The sequence below is a fragment of the Talpa occidentalis genome, unplaced genomic scaffold, assembly GCF_014898055.3.
Source record: "Talpa occidentalis isolate TD23 unplaced genomic scaffold, MPIMG_talOcc4v2.1 talOcc4.11, whole genome shotgun sequence".
Taxonomy (NCBI): Eukaryota; Metazoa; Chordata; class Mammalia; order Eulipotyphla; family Talpidae; genus Talpa; species Talpa occidentalis.
Genome location: NW_023601104.1, coordinates 2,892,534 through 2,906,825, shown reverse-complemented (window position 1 = coordinate 2,906,825; position 14,292 = coordinate 2,892,534). Strand labels below are relative to the sequence as shown.

At 66.5% G+C, this 14,292-nt stretch overlaps 1 protein-coding gene across 3 annotated transcripts; it reads left to right on the top strand.

Annotated features, from left to right (window-relative positions):
- Positions 1-947: 947 nt before the first annotated feature.
- CLK3 (CDC like kinase 3) lies at positions 948-13,791 on the top strand. 3 transcript variants are annotated; one of them, XM_037502109.2, is made up of 13 exons: positions 948-1,011; positions 4,167-4,318; positions 4,939-5,155; positions 7,021-7,117; positions 7,398-7,464; positions 9,579-9,695; positions 10,279-10,445; positions 11,595-11,689; positions 11,777-11,906; positions 12,152-12,234; positions 12,616-12,695; positions 12,793-12,883; positions 13,382-13,791. In XM_037502109.2, the coding sequence occupies exons 2-13, from the start codon at positions 4,167-4,169 to the stop codon at positions 13,556-13,558; spliced, it is 1,473 nt and encodes a 490-aa protein (XP_037358006.1). In that variant the 5' UTR covers positions 948-1,011; the 3' UTR covers positions 13,559-13,791. The 3 variants fall into 3 exon arrangements, with proteins under 3 accessions (XP_037358006.1, XP_037358005.1, XP_054556164.1); XM_037502108.2 differs by lacking the exon at positions 13,382-13,791 and adding an exon at positions 13,073-13,243 and having other exon boundaries at positions 978-1,011; XM_054700189.1 differs by lacking the exon at positions 948-1,011 and adding an exon at positions 1,695-2,123.
- Positions 13,792-14,292: the final 501 nt, after the last annotated feature.

Sequence of the window (14,292 nt, the reverse complement as noted above, 5' to 3'; positions counted from 1 at the left end):
CCGAGTGTCCGGCTGGGGGGCGGGCGGCCGAGGGCGTCGGGCCGTCCCGGGGCTGTCAGCGCAGCGCCCCTCCCGCGCTTCTCCGGCTTCTGCTGTTCACTTCGGGAGGGGGTGGACACGACGGCGATTCGGGGGAACCAAGCACCCCTCAAGCCACTCAGGCCCCAGCTTAAGGGCGAGCCGGAGGTCGGGGGCCGCCGCAGCCCAGGGGGTTCGGTTCTGGCCGCGCCGCCCGGCGTCCGAGGCGCGACCCGCGGGCGGGCGGGGCGGGGAGCCCGGGGCGCAATTCAAAGCCGCTCCCGCCCGCCCGGTCCGTCGTCTCCCGCCGGGCGCGGCGCGGGGTGTCTCGGAGGCCCCCCTCGGTGCTCCTACGCGGGAAACCGGGGAGGGCGGCCCCGCTCGGCCCGAGCCGGGGGGGGCTCCCCGGACCCCGTCCCCGGGGCCCCCCGCAGGGCCCCGTGTCCAGCCCGCCGCCCTGAGCAGCTCGGGCCGCCCCTCTCGTCGCCAGAGCGTGTCCCCCGCGCCCCCCGGCCCCCCGGCCCCCCCGGCCCGCGCCAGCGCACAAAGCCCGCGGCCGCGCGGGGGGGGTTGGCGGGCTCGGGCGGGGTCGCGGCGGCGGAGCGGGCCGAGCCCCCCGCCGGGTCGGGGCTCCACCTCTCGGCTCCGGCGCCCGCCGGCCGGGAACGACCGCCCGGGCGCCTCCGCGGGGCCTGCGCCCGGCGACACGGAGGGCAGCGGGCGCCGCCGCCCGGGCCGGCTCCGCGCCCCGCCCGCGGCCAACGTCTCCCGCGGCCGCCCCCACCCGCGCGGCGCCCGCCCGCGCCCGCGCGTCCCCCAGAGCCGGCGAGTCGGGGGCTAGAGCGGCCGGGCCGCGCGGGCCGGGCCCGCCGGGCGGACGTCGGCGGCGTCACGCGAGGGGCGGGGCCGCGGCGGGCGGAGGCCGGAGCCGGAAGCGGAAGAGGCGCTCGCAGCGGGCAGCGGGGCCTAGCCGCGGCCGGAGCCTGGGCGACGGTGAGTGGGGGCCGGCCCCGGCGGCCGCGGCGCGGGGGCGAGTGGCCGTGGGGGCGCGGGGGGGCGGGCCCCGGGGGCCCCGGCGCGGCCTCGACCTGCGCCCTGTCTCCTCCCCGGCCCGCCGGCCGCGGCCCCGACCTCTCACCCCTGACCCGCCGCCTCTCCCGGAGGGCGGTCGCCGCAGACCCCACCTCTCGGCCCGCGGGGAGCGGCCGCCGGGGCCCTGCCGGGGTCGGGGTCGGGGCGCGCTGGGCCGCCTCGGCCCGGGGGGCTGCCGGGGCCGGTCCCCGACTCCGCCCGCGCGGCCCGGGGCTCGGCCGGCCGGGCCCGCCGCGTCTCCCCCGGCCCCCGCCCGCGCCGGCGGCGGTTGCGGGCTGGGGCTCCGCGAAGCCGGGCGCCGGGCCCCTCCGCTCCCGCGCCGGTGACGGCCCCGCAGCCGGGGGCGCCGGGCCGAGCTGCCGGGCCCACGCGCGGCGGCGCCGCGGCCCGGGGTCTGCCCTCCTCCCGGGCGGGCGCCGAGCGCGGAGCCGGGGTGGGAGCCGCTGGCGGGCCTCCCGCGCCCGGCCCGTGCCCTTGACAAGGAGGCGCGTTCCGCCCGGTGGCGGGGCGGCTGCAAGGTGGCAGGTTTGAGGTTGCAGCGGTGGGGCAGCTCCGGCCAAAAATAACCATGGGGCGCCGGGCGGCGGTGATCCGGAGGGCAGAGGCCGCCCTGACTGGCTGCTCTTCTTGTCAGCCTGGTTCCTTCGCGCGGAGCAGCCAGTGAGGAGCCGGCCGGGCCCTGCGCGCAGAAGGGCCGACTCGACCTGGTTTCCTTCACGTTACCTTTTTTTTTTTTTTTTTTTCCTCTGCGGTGCCGAGCCTTCTGGAACGTGGTTGTGGCCCTTGGCTTCTTTCAACGGCCCGTTTGCAGGGGTCTCAGCTGCTGAGCCAGGGGCCCCAGACCCCTGCCCGGGAGGTGATGGCGGGGCATGACATCACCAGCATTTCACCCGCCTGGCGTGTGTGAAAGAAGTTATTTCCTCTGGGATTGCCTCGTGTGTGGTGCTTTTTAGCTCTCCTGCTTGTCATCTCCTTTGCCAGGTTGACTGGGAGGTGTTAGCGCCGTTTCCCAGGTGTGCTGACTGAGGCCGGCGCGCTTGGTGGCAGGTCACAGGGCCAGTGAAGTGGTAGCTCAGGGATTTAGTCCACGGTTTTCTACACAGCACTGGCCCCCTTCTGGTCCCTTGGGAGGGGCTTCTGTCTTTATTGCCCTTAAGGCGAGTAGCACAGACCTGGAGGTGCTAACTGGAGCCTTTTCAGTGTTCATGAAAAGCCGTCTTTGGTGCCTCCTGTGTGCCCAGAGCCGTGCTAGGCATTTGACCTAAAGTGACCTTAGTCACTTAAAGAGTGACATAAATGTAATCCTCACGGAGCCCAGTAAGAGGTTGCTACTGTCCCCTTCTTGCAAGAGGAAACTGAAGGTCACAGTCGATGAATAACTTGCCCAGAGGCACCCAGAAGTAGCAGTGCCAGGGTAGATGTCTGGCTCTAAAGCTGTGCTCTTGCCACTGACACGAATGTGTATGGACTGAGGCATCTTCTAGATCCTGGGAGGGAGTTTCTGACCTGGCGTGGACTAGACCTGGTCCTGCAGCTGCAGTGTCTGCTGCCCAGTGAGGATGAGCACTGGCCTAGTGGGAGTCCTGTGCCCCGGCCCCTGGAGCGTCTGCCACGCCACTTAATGAGCTGTGAGATACTGTGGTCATTCCCTAGCTTGGGCACCTGACCCTGGTAATTGCAGGAAAGCAATGAAACATTAGTCAGCTGATCACCAGGACAGAGCAGCCATCTAAACTCTTGGAGCTGCTGGCAGTTTTACATCGGATTTATTGCCAAGGATCACTGGGGTCAGGACTTCCAGGTTGACAGAAGAAGACCTGCTGGTGGGGAAATTGAGGACAGTGACTTTCCCAGGTTATGGAGAGACTCCCAGGGGGTTGGTCTAGCATGCCTCACTACTTTGTTTATTCACAGGGAGCCATTCCTTGTTCTCCTGACAGACCCTCCTCTTGAGACCGGGTAACTTGGGTTTGTCAAACTGCTCTGTCTGGCAAGCCCTCAGCTGACCTCCACTGGAGGCAGGCTTTGACCAAGCAGAGGGCTGGGACGGAGGCTGGCCATGGCATCTGGCCCAGCCTTCCCATGGATGCAGTGTCAGGGTTTTGGGTGTGGGTGGCACAAGGTGTTGGCCTCACAGAGCCACCAGCTGGTAGCTGGGCCAGCCTGGCATTTTCCTGTGGCAGATATAAGTCCCCAACGAACAGGATAGTTTTGGCCTGTCTCCCGGGCAGATGAGCCTGCCAGACAGCCAACCTTCTGGTTGCTCCTGACGTGGACATCAGAGAGGGTACTGGGCAGGGGAGCTGGCCGAGGGGACAGTAATGGTACTGGTAGGCAGAGATGAGGCACTGCCTGGCACAGCATTGCAGGTGGTCAGAGGGTGATCAGTGGGGCCTTGGGCAAGAAACTTGATGCTCTTAAGGACCCTGGCGTTGGTGGTGGTGCCAAAACCAGATACCCCCCGTCTGCTTGGCCGGACCTGGGGTGGGCTTGGGAACGTCCGTGAGGCCGTGCACAGCGCTTTCTGTGGTCGTCACGCCCTGACTTGTCCTGGAGGCTCCCTGCGTGGGCCCGTGCAGCCTGCAACTTGGGCTTCCCAACTAGAGGGCTTCCCCTGCCGGCTCCTGCCTGTGGGCGCCCTGCCAAGCCCCTTTCCCTCTGGCCTCAGCCAGAGCCTGCGTTGTGAGGCCCCACTGCGGTGGGGGGGGGGGGGGCGAGGGGGGTGGGGTTGAGCACTGGCGCGTCCTCTTTTCCCTGGTCCGCTTCCCGCCATGGTGCTCGCCAGCCTGTCCCTGCCTTCTGCCTCAGCACCGCCCTGGCTCGCGCGGGCACCGGCTGATGGCGCGGGGCTGGGCATGCGGCTGTTGTTCGCCAGCGGAGGAGGGTGTTGCCCATTGTCCGCTGCGTGACCAGTGTGACCTCAGAGTTCTTCTTCACTTCATAAACCCCTGGGAGGGGCTGCCCCTAAACAGAACAGCGGGCCCCTTCTTCCGCGGTGGCCCCGTGCCGGGGGTGGCTGGCCGGCGTCTAGCGGGGCTCTGTTTCTCGTGGCCTAGATGCATCACTGTAAGCGCTACCGCTCCCCTGAGCCAGACCCGTACCTGAGCTACCGCTGGAAGCGGAGGAGGTCCTACAGCCGCGAGCACGAGGGGAGGCTGCGGTACCCGTCCCGGAGGGAGCCTCCGCCCCGGAGATCTCGGTCCAGAAGGTGAGAGGGAACCTGGTGGAGGGACGGGCTCCTGCCCTCACCCGGTCTTGGGGGGCAGCTGGAGGTGGGGGCTGCCCCGGGCTCCTGCAGTGACTGCTTCTCGGCCCTGCTGCCCCAGGGTCACTGCCCCCCCAAGGGTCCACTTCCTAGGCCGCTCGCCTCGCCTTGCCTGCAAGCGCCGGCTCGGCCACCCGCGCCAGCCAGTCTCCCTCTCCCGCCGGGCCCCGTTTTCTAGGCCAGCGTCTCCCCTGCTCGCCTTTGAGCCTTCCCCGCTGGGGTTTAGAGACAGAACCTCTGCCCTTCCCCCATGGTGCTCCCGGGTCCCGTCCACACCCGCAGACCAAAGTGAGTGCCCGTGGGCCTCCGCCATGCGCCGCCCACCCGGCTCTGCAGGGTGGAGGGGTGCGGTAGTAGCCTGGCGGGTTCCGGAGGTCAGCCCCCACACACACAGTGGACACCCTCTCACCCCCTCGGCCCTTCCCCTGGTCTGGATGCCTTTGCTCCAGCAGGCTGTCCTTACGAGCCATGGGCAGGGCCCTGTCACCTTCGTCTTGCCCGTGGCAGGACCCAGCCGGTGGGGGCGGGGCCATCTCACGCGTGTCCCCACCCCCTCCCGGCAGCCACGACCGCCTGCCCTACCAGCGGAGGTACCGGGAGCGCCGTGACAGCGACACGTACCGGTGTGAAGAGCGGAGCCCGTCCTTCGGGGAGGACTGCTACGGGTCTTCGCGCTCCCACCATCGGCGGCGGTCACGGGAGAGGGAGCCGTACCGGACCCGCAAGCACGCCCACCACTGCCACAAACGCCGCACCAGGTCTTGTAGCAGCGCCTCCTCGGTGAGTGGTGCCAGAGTGTGCTGGCTGGGGCCTCGAGGCCTCCTCTCTCTCTAGCCTTCTCTCAGGCTGGCTGGTCTGGGTGAGTACTGCCAGCCCCACGCACGCACGTCAGTGCGCGTGCATTTGTGTGTGTGTGCGTGTGCGTGTGTGTCGTCTGGTCCAGGTGCAGGACTGAGCAGGAGCAGGGGCCTGATTCCTCTGTCTTCTGACCCCTTGGCAGTGGCAGCTCTAGGGGCTCTGGTACCGGCGCTGGCTGGCCCCCATCCTGTTTCTGTTCACACGCTGCTCCCGCGCAGGCTGCGCGGTGCAAGTGTCCAGGGACACTTCGTAGGGAGTCTGACAGGGTTGCTGGTAGGTGATCGGAGCTGTCGGGTCCTTGCCGCCGGAGCGTGCCTCTGCGCGTAGCCGAGCACTGGCGGGTATGGACTGCACCCGCCTCTGCACCTCATCTCACACCCCTCCCCACAGGCCCAGGGCGGAGCGCCCCCGGCTCCGGGAGGAGCTGTCTGTCTGTCAGCTCAGAGCAGGAGCTTCCCTTCTGACCTCCACCCAGCCCTCTTCAGCCTCGCCGCCGTACATGGGGGCAGTCACGGCAAGGGGCACGAGTTCACCTGCGTGATGAAGAAATGGCCAAAAGGTGTGCAGCCCCAGGCCTTGTTCAGTTGCAGGCCACATGCCAAGCACAGGACCTGGCAGTGTGCCCAGCGTGGAGCGTTGTGTAGCTCTCTGCGGAGACCACGCTGCGCTCAGACCCCAGGGCAGGAAGCAGTTGTGTCTCTCTGAGGTTCCGTGCCGTCTCTCCTCCTCCCCACCCCCTCTTTCTGCCTCCCCGGCTCCCTCCTGCTGTGGAATAGTGGTGGCACCAGTGGAGGGGACCAGGCGTCTTCTCTGCCCAGTTCTCCCTGTGACTTCTTTGAGTGGCTATGGGCCGATTAACCGCAGGAGCCCCGCCTGGCCTGGCGGCCTCTGCGCACTGCCTGCCGCGCGCCGCCGCAGGATGGCCGTGCAGGTGCGGGGCGCTGAGTCTTCTCTTTTTTGGTGCCCTCTGTTGTTGTGACGCGGGATGGACCTGGCCCGTGAGTTGCAAGGGTGCCAAGGCCAGGGCAGGAGCTGTCAGGGGGCCTGTGTGGGCCGTCATGGTAGGAGGCCTGCAGGTTGGCGGGCCCAGAGTTCCCAGGAGCCTCCCCTGCCCGCGACGGGCGGCACGAGGGCCATGGTGGAAGGCCGTTGCTGGTGGCGATGTTCAGTCTGGCCCCGGTTGCCATCGGGGGGCAGCTCGCAGCTTGGCTCTGAGCAGCAGCTGTTGGGCACGTGCAGGGCTGTGTGGGCGAACAGAGGCAGGCGACACAGACCGGGCACACTGCAGCTGCTGCTGAAGCCGGGGTGCCCCGGCCATTCTGGATGATCGGACCCGGCCCGCCGCCTTCTTGCGCCGTTCTCACTGCGTCTTCAGCGCTGGTCGAAACCTTCGGGGAGGGCCAGGGAGGGGAGACCACGTGGAGGGAGTCCGGGCCGCCGCGCTGGCACCCCCCGGCCCCTCCGCAGCCGAGGCCGGTCGTCTTTCTGAGCAAAGAGCTTGCGGCGCCCTTCTCTTAGATAATGTCCGAGTTCTCTTTACATACCTGTAGCTGTTTTTACTTTTCTGTTTTTGAAGTCAGTTTGTGTCTTGACGTGTCCCTTGCAATATCCCTATCGTTATATATGCTGTGTGCCTTATGAAATGCTGGGATCTGGAAAATCCAACCAACCAACCCACCGGCTCCTCACCGTCTCCACCTCTGCCTTTGACTGACACCTCACTCTGTCAATCGGAACCGCCTACCATGCGATTGGTCGGATGGCGTTTCGGGGGGCGGTGCATGCAGAGAAGCCAACAGAGCAGTAAGCGCAGCAGCCGGAGTGTGGAAGATGACAAGGAGGGCCACCTGGTGTGCCGGATCGGCGATTGGCTCCAAGAGCGATGTACAGCCACCTTTCGTAAAACTTTACCTCTCTACTTTCTACCCCCCTTGTTAGACGAGCCCTCTCCTGCCCGGAGCGGCCTCTAGTGCGCGTGGCGCCTTAGCGGGGCCACCAGTAATTGCCTGAATGACACAGACACTAGCAGCTTCTACTATTTTTAAGAGTGTAGCAGTGAGAGAGAAACCTTTTTTGTTTCTGAGAATTTGAATGCTGTGATCTTGCAGGAGCTGCCGGCTCTCTGTTCTCCAGACGCTCATGCCCGGCTTCTTTTCTCTCCTAGATGAGATCGTGGGGAACCTGGGTGAAGGCACCTTTGGCAAGGTGGTGGAGTGCCTGGACCACGCCAGGTGAGCCTGCGTACTGGGGCGAGCGGGCCTGAGCTTGCAAGGGTGGCGGCCATGAGAACGTAACCATTTTCCGTTTGAAGGGCGGCCCCCTCCCATCCTGGGATCTCGTGGACCCCCTGAAATAGGGGATGGAGGCACAGGGCATCCCTGCTCCAGTCTCACTGGTCAGCGAATGGTGCTGTTCCCCACTTCTCCCCTTCTCCAGGGCGGCGGTGCACTATCAGCACAGGGCCCACATTTGGGCCCCACCGTGTCTGGATCTAGAGGCTGGGCCCGGCTGGGGGTTGAGAGGACCCGTGAGCACCACCCAGGCCTGAGCTCCACCCTGTTGGAGGCTGGCCTTGGAGGCTTTGCGAAGCACAATTGAGAGAAACAACACACTGGGCTTTTTTTAACCCAGCAGGCCCCTGTCTTCTGCCGTGTGCCTAGGGTCAACCGCCGCCCCCGGGGGTGTGCTCAGGGCAAGCCAGGGTACACCTGTGCGTGTCGGGGCGCTGCTTGAGGTACTGCGCTCCCCTCCCAGCCAAACAGTGAAAGGCTTTTGTGCCTTGCCACGCCTCAAGGCCAGAACCCTTGCCTCTCCCCCACACCCCAGTAGTTGGAAGGCCACCTCCTGGACACCCACTGCTTCCTTGCCTCAATGGCCCTTGTGTTGGTTTGGCACTTTCGCTCCAGTGCTTGTGCTTGTGCTCTCGTGGTCTCATTTGAGCCATATGCTGCTCACATGTGACTTTTTTGCTTCCTCAGAGATATGAAGAAACACGTTCAGGGCTTGCCCGCATGCAGCTGGTGCCAGTCCCCACATTCAGAGGGAAAGGCCGGTTAGACCAAGTCTAGCCAAGCCCATGGCCCGATGGGACAGTGACAGCCCCTGAGAGGAAGGCTCTGTTGCTCCCAGTTCACACTTAACTACCCTGTGCACCCCTTGTGGCCAGGGGGTTAGGCTGGGACCAGCACGCGTGGGGACATGCCAGCTGTACGGCGGCCAGCTGGGGGTGGCAGATCTGAGAGCTGCCCCACATGGAGACAGTTCAGCTCTCCGAGCTACGCCGCTCCGACGAGCCTCTGAAGTCCTTCAGGGGCAGGCACGGACTTGGGGAATTTCGGGGAGGCCTGAGGGGAGCTGGCCAGGGAGTTGTCACGGGGGCGTGTTCAGCACAGTGAGGAAAGGTCTCCCCCGCCTCCCGGCCCTGGTGGTGGCTTTTCACAGCGGCGCCGAGCTCCCCCGTCAGGGGTGGGAATGCCATCTTACTCCGGGAGGAGGCTGGGGTCCGGGGCCTTTCAAGTCCTTCCCCACCCTGAAGATCCGGGCAGAGGGGGAGTACCGCGAGCAAAGCTGGATCTCCTCTAGAAAAACCTCCACTCCAGGGCCTGCGAACCTTATGCACCCGGCTGGCCTTCCAGAGGGCCCAGCGCTAGGCCAGGGCTGTCTCAAACAGTCCCCCGCAGGCCTCTGCGCCCTGGCTAGCCCTTCCTTCTCTGCCGCAGCCTGCAAATGGCCACCGGGACAGTGCTGGCCGGTGCGGGGTGGGAAGCGCAGAGCAGGGATGGTTAAAGGCCTCACCGGGACCTGCACAAGGGTGCCCGGCTTCCGCGGTTGATGACGACATAGTGGCTGAAGGCAGGCAGGTGGGGCTGGAAGGAAGTCCCGGCGAGAGGACCCCGCCGCTGGCACCCTTCCCCTCTCGCCAGGCCTGTACTCCGTCCTGGAAGCTGCACTCCAGGGGGAGCCGTTGGCCCGGGCTGCAGCCGTGCGCAGGAAGGTCACGAGGCGCTGCGCACGATGGTGGGTGGGGGCCTTGGCCAGGATCGGGGTGGACGGGCTGCAGGTCAGTCAGAGTCTGGGGGCCGGTGCGCGTCCCTTGGAGGGGCCTCTCCTCTGTCCACGCGCCCCTGGGAGCTGGCTGTGGCCGAGATCCTAAAAGGCCGGCGTGGGTGCCAGGAGCGTGCACTCCCGCCGAGGGAGCTGGCCGGGAGGCGGCGGAGGTCTGTGCGTGGCGCTCGGGTGGCAAGCCCTGTTCCGGGGTGCCGCGCGGCGTCTGCTGGGGCTGGGCTGGGGTGGAGGGGGGTGAGGACCGGGCGCCTCATGACCCCGTCTTTCTCCCCCGGCCCAGAGGGAAGTCCCAGGTGGCCCTGAAGATCATCCGCAACGTGGGCAAGTATCGGGAGGCCGCGCGGCTGGAGATCAACGTTCTCAAGAAAATTAAGGAGAAAGACAAAGAGAACAAGTTGTGAGTGTTGGCGAGGCCCGGGCGGGAGGCTGGGGACGGGGGCAGCGCCCTTCTCCCAGGAACTCGGCGCCAGGGGAGCTTGGCCAGTGAGTCTTGCTGGAAGGAGCCTTTGGACCTTAGTCCAGGCTGCACCCCAGCCTGCTGTTCCGAGGCAGCCTCTCCGCTCTGCGCTGGTGGATGGGGCCTCTCGGAGCGGTGGGCACGAGGCAGGATAGCAGCCTGGGGTTTGGCTCAGACGCTGAGCACGCCCTCTCCACCAAGCACCGTCCCGGGCGCGGGACAGACGTGAGAGCCCGGGACACCGTCAGGAAGCTCGCTTGGGGGTAGAGGGTGACCGGGAGGCAGCGGCGGCAGCACTAGACCTGGATCCCATCTCCCTGAGACACAGGGGTCACGCAGGAGGCCCTGGCCCAGGACATTCTAGTCCTTGTTCGGAGCTGACCTGGGCGGTGGCGCTTCAGGCGTAGCTACATCCCGGTGTGCGACCATGTGGCCTGGGGCGGGCCTGAGCACTGGCCTCGTCTGAGGGAGGGAGTGGGACAGCCCCGAGCCGCGCCTGAACCCCACCCACCGCTCTCCCCAGCCTGTGCGTCCTGATGTCCGACTGGTTCAACTTCCACGGTCACATGTGCATCGCCTTTGAGCTCCTGGGCAAGAACACATTTGAGTTCCTGAAGGAGAATAACTTCCAGCCTTACCCCCTGCCACACGTCCGGCACATGGCCTACCAGCTCTGCCACGCCCTTAGATGTAAGTGTCCCCCGCAGGCTGCGTGTGGCGCGCCCGCCCCCTCCGCTGCAGCCCGCCGCTAGCCGTTCTGCCGGGCCCAGGCGGGCCCGGGGCTCTGCGGCCGGGAGGCCTTCAGGTAGGACTGGAGCGTTGAGAGGCTGCTGCCCCCTCCAGGGGCCTCCTGAACCAGCCCTGCCCTGGGCGCTCAGGAAGGAGGACAGCAAAGAGCTGCTCTAGAGTTACCGGCCCGCGCCCGCCTTTCTTCCTGGATGAAGAGGCGGGAGCCTGACCGCGCAGGTCTCGCCCACAGAGACTGTCTAGCGCCATCTCCACCTGTCTGCCAGCCTGGTCAGAGCATGGTGGGGCCGGGGGAGCCCGTGCTTGGGATTTGCAGTGGCTGGAGTAGGACAGGCGGCTCCTTGGAGGGGTGGACAGCAGTGTCCGCAGAGATGGAGGGGACAGAAAAGGGCCGGCGAGCAAGGAGAGCGGCGTGGTGAAGGCCCGGAGCCTGGCACGCCTGAAACGCTGTGAAGAATAGGCCCCCATCAGGGAGAGGTGGACCCACCAGTGGGGGTGGGGGGTGTCCTGAGTGCCAGATGGGCATCTGGAGCCTGAAATAGGGAGCAGCAGGGAGCACGTCCAGACAGGCTGGAGGGAAGAGGCAAGCTGTGCGCGTGGGCCTCGGGATGTGGAGAGGCAGGGTCAGCTTCTGGCCTCGGGCCCTGTGCTCGACTCACGCTCTGGCGCGGTAGCCTCGATGGTCTTCGCAGTTTCGAACACAGGGACGTCCACCTTCATTTTGCTCTGTGTCCTGCAAATGATGTCGCTGGTGGTGGGGAGAGGGAAGCACCCCAGAGCAGATGCTGTAGCTTGGATGAGAGACAGGCTGAGGAGGCCTGGCCCCTGCAGGAGAGGTAGCGGGAGGATGTTTGAATGGCAGAAGCCCCGTACTTCCTCTCCCGAAGCAGCCAAGTATCTGCAGCGTCCCTCCCCCGCGGTCCCAAGCACAGACCCCGAGAAGGAAGCCAGAGCAGAGGCGGAATGGGGCCTGCTTCCTCTGAAGGGCTGCGGCAGGGTGGCTTGGGAGGGGGCATCTGAGAGGGTTCTGGAAGGGGCGCAGAGACGCCCGGGTTCTCAGTGCCTCCTCCCCCTTCTGCGCCGCGTCCCCAGTTCTGCACGAGAACCAGCTGACCCACACAGACTTGAAGCCGGAGAACATCCTGTTTGTGAATTCCGAGTTTGAAACCCTCTACAATGAGCACAAGGTATTGCTGGGGAGCGGGGGCGGCCCTGCTGCCCGGTGGGCGGCCCTGGGCCGGCCTCCTCACCCGGCTGCCCGCCTCGCCCCGCAGAGCTGTGAAGAGAAGTCGGTGAAGAACACCAGCATCCGCGTGGCTGACTTCGGCAGCGCCACCTTTGACCACGAGCATCACACCACCATCGTGGCCACCCGTCACTATCGCCCCCCTGAAGTCATCCTAGGTGAGCCGCCGCGTCGCCCCAGCCTGGGCGAAGGGAGCATTTGTGGGGAGGGTGTGAGCGGAGGCTGCCGCCGAGGCGAGGCCCGAGTCGTGAGGCCCTGCGGTAGGTGGGCTCGGCTTTATCCGGGAAAGGGGCTCCTTTGAGGTCTGGGCGAGCGGCCTGCCCGCCAGCGTGGCAGCAGCCGCGTGACCTCCAGGCTGAGCACAGGGCCCGGGTTCACAGCCTCTCCCCATCTTGGCTTCCAGAGCTGGGCTGGGCACAACCTTGCGATGTCTGGAGCATCGGCTGCATCCTCTTCGAGTATTACCGGGGCTTCACACTCTTTCAGGTGAGGCTCCCCCACGCGCTCCGCTACCCCGACGGGCTGCCAGGGTCTGGTATGGGGAGCCCGTCCGCCTCCACCCCTCGACACGTCGCGAGACTAACTCTGGAGGGTCGTGGCCGCCCGGGGGACGAAGAAGGCAGGGCAGCCGGAGCCCTGGGGAGAGGGGCAGGACAGGGCGTGGGGGGCGGGGGGCTGGAACCACCGCGCGGTGTGCCTGGGTGGGTGACCCCGAGAGGAGAGGCTGGCCTTGCCCCGGCTGCTGGCCGCCGCGTCGGTGGGTTGGCATCTCCTGGGGCCGGAGGGCAGTTGCCTCTCTCTGTCCCTCCCCGCCGCGGGGCCCGAGGCCGGCAATGACTTGCTTGCTCTGTCCCGGGCCGTCCACAGACCCACGAAAACCGAGAGCACTTGGTGATGATGGAGAAGATCCTCGGGCCCATCCCGTCACACATGATCCACCGGACTAGGTGAGTGAGGTGCCCGCGAGCCCTCAGGCCTGGCCCAGGGCACCCCCCCCCCAGCCCCCATGGCGGGTCCCCCTTGACCCCGTCCCTGTCTTTTCAGGAAGCAGAAATACTTCTACAAAGGGGGCCTGGTCTGGGATGAGAACAGCTCTGACGGCCGCTACGTGAAGGAGAACTGCAAACCTCTGAAGGTCAGTTTCTGGCTTCCCTCGGCTCCACTCTTGCCCGGGAGACCCAGGCCCTGGGCAGACCTACGGCGGAGAGGCCGCCGCCTCGCTCCGGCTCTGTGGGAGGCTGTGCCCCGGGGCTGCCGGGTGCTGGCAGTGGAGCTTCCTGCCCACTGTCCCAGAGGGGCCCTTAGCCCTGTCCCTTCCCCACAGGGCGGCTGTGATGTAATTGAGGGAATCCCAGAAGAGCCAGATGTCAGACTCCCGGCCCCTCCGTTTTGAGAGCAGGGCAGGACCGCGGTGAGGGGGTGGGAAGACCCAGATGTGGCGGGGAGCCTGTCCGCCTGTCAGAACCTGACACGGGGGGCAGAGGCTCCAAGCCAGCAAGACACCTGCAGCCTGCCAATTCCGGGCAGACCGCCGCGCACTGTCCCGGGAGGCAGCACTGCCGCCCTCCCCCCCCAGGCTTGCCAGGCTTCCCGGGGCCCCCGTCACACTGAGGCGCCCTGTGTCCCTGCGCAGAGCTACATGCTCCAGGACTCCCTGGAGCACGTGCAGCTGTTTGACCTGATGAGGAGGATGCTAGAATTTGACCCTGCCCAGCGTATCACACTGGCGGAGGCCCTGCTGCACCCCTTCTTTGCCGGCCTGACCCCAGAGGAGCGGTCCTTCCACACCAGCCGCAACCCGAGCAGATGACAGGCGCAGGCCCCACCTGAGGAGACGGGGAGCGGGACTGGGCTGCCCGGCCCTTTTCTCCCACCTCTGCCGACGGGCCCCAGGGCCGGAGCCGCCCGCCGGACAGTGCAATGTGAAGGCAGGCAGGCGCCTGCGGGGGAGGGACGCGATGCCCGGCTGCCAGAAAGCACAGATTTGACCCGAGCTATTTATATGTTGTAAAGTTATAATAAAGTGTTTCTTACTGTTTGTAACCCCTGGTACCGGTGCGTCCGTCTCCAGGCTCCTTCCCCCGACCGTGCTACTTCAGCCTGCCTGGGCGGCCCCCCGGCGGACAGCCGCACGTACGTGCCCCGGCCGGGGAAAGGGCCGGAGCCGCACGCTCCTCTGGCTCGGGCTGCGCTGCTCCCGGGCGGGCTCCGGCGAGGAAGCAGCACCCTGCCCCGAGCCAGGCGCACCCGGCTCCCTCGGAGCCCCCGGCCGGCCCCTCCACGGCTGGGCCTGTAGGCCTCGCCCAGTGGCTGAGGGGCGCTGCTCACCGCCAAGGGCTTCGAGGCCCCGGGAATGCAGCGGTTCCCGCCGCGGCCCAATTCACCACAGAGCACAGAACTCCCGTCCTTCGGCTTTTATTTTCGTGCTGGTTTTTGGTTCCCCGAGAGCTGCGCGAATGAGTGACCTGACTGGGGTCCCCCGGGGGCTGCGGGCAGGATGCCGCCCAACACGAGCTGGCTAGAGGAAGGACGCTTCTCTTTAAT

What these genes read in the sequence shown, in the direction of transcription:
- CLK3 (XM_037502109.2), top strand. Translation starts at nt 4,167, where the DNA reads ATGCATCACTGTAAGCGCTACCGCTCCCCTGAGCCAGACCCGTACCTG. An exon ending in AAAGACAAAGAGAACAAGTT is followed by an intron (nt 9,696 to 10,278) that starts GTGAGTGTTGGC and finishes CGCTCTCCCCAG; the next exon opens with CCTGTGCGTCCTGATGTCCG. An exon ending in CCCCCCTGAAGTCATCCTAG is followed by an intron (nt 11,907 to 12,151) that starts GTGAGCCGCCGC and finishes CTTGGCTTCCAG; the next exon opens with AGCTGGGCTGGGCACAACCT.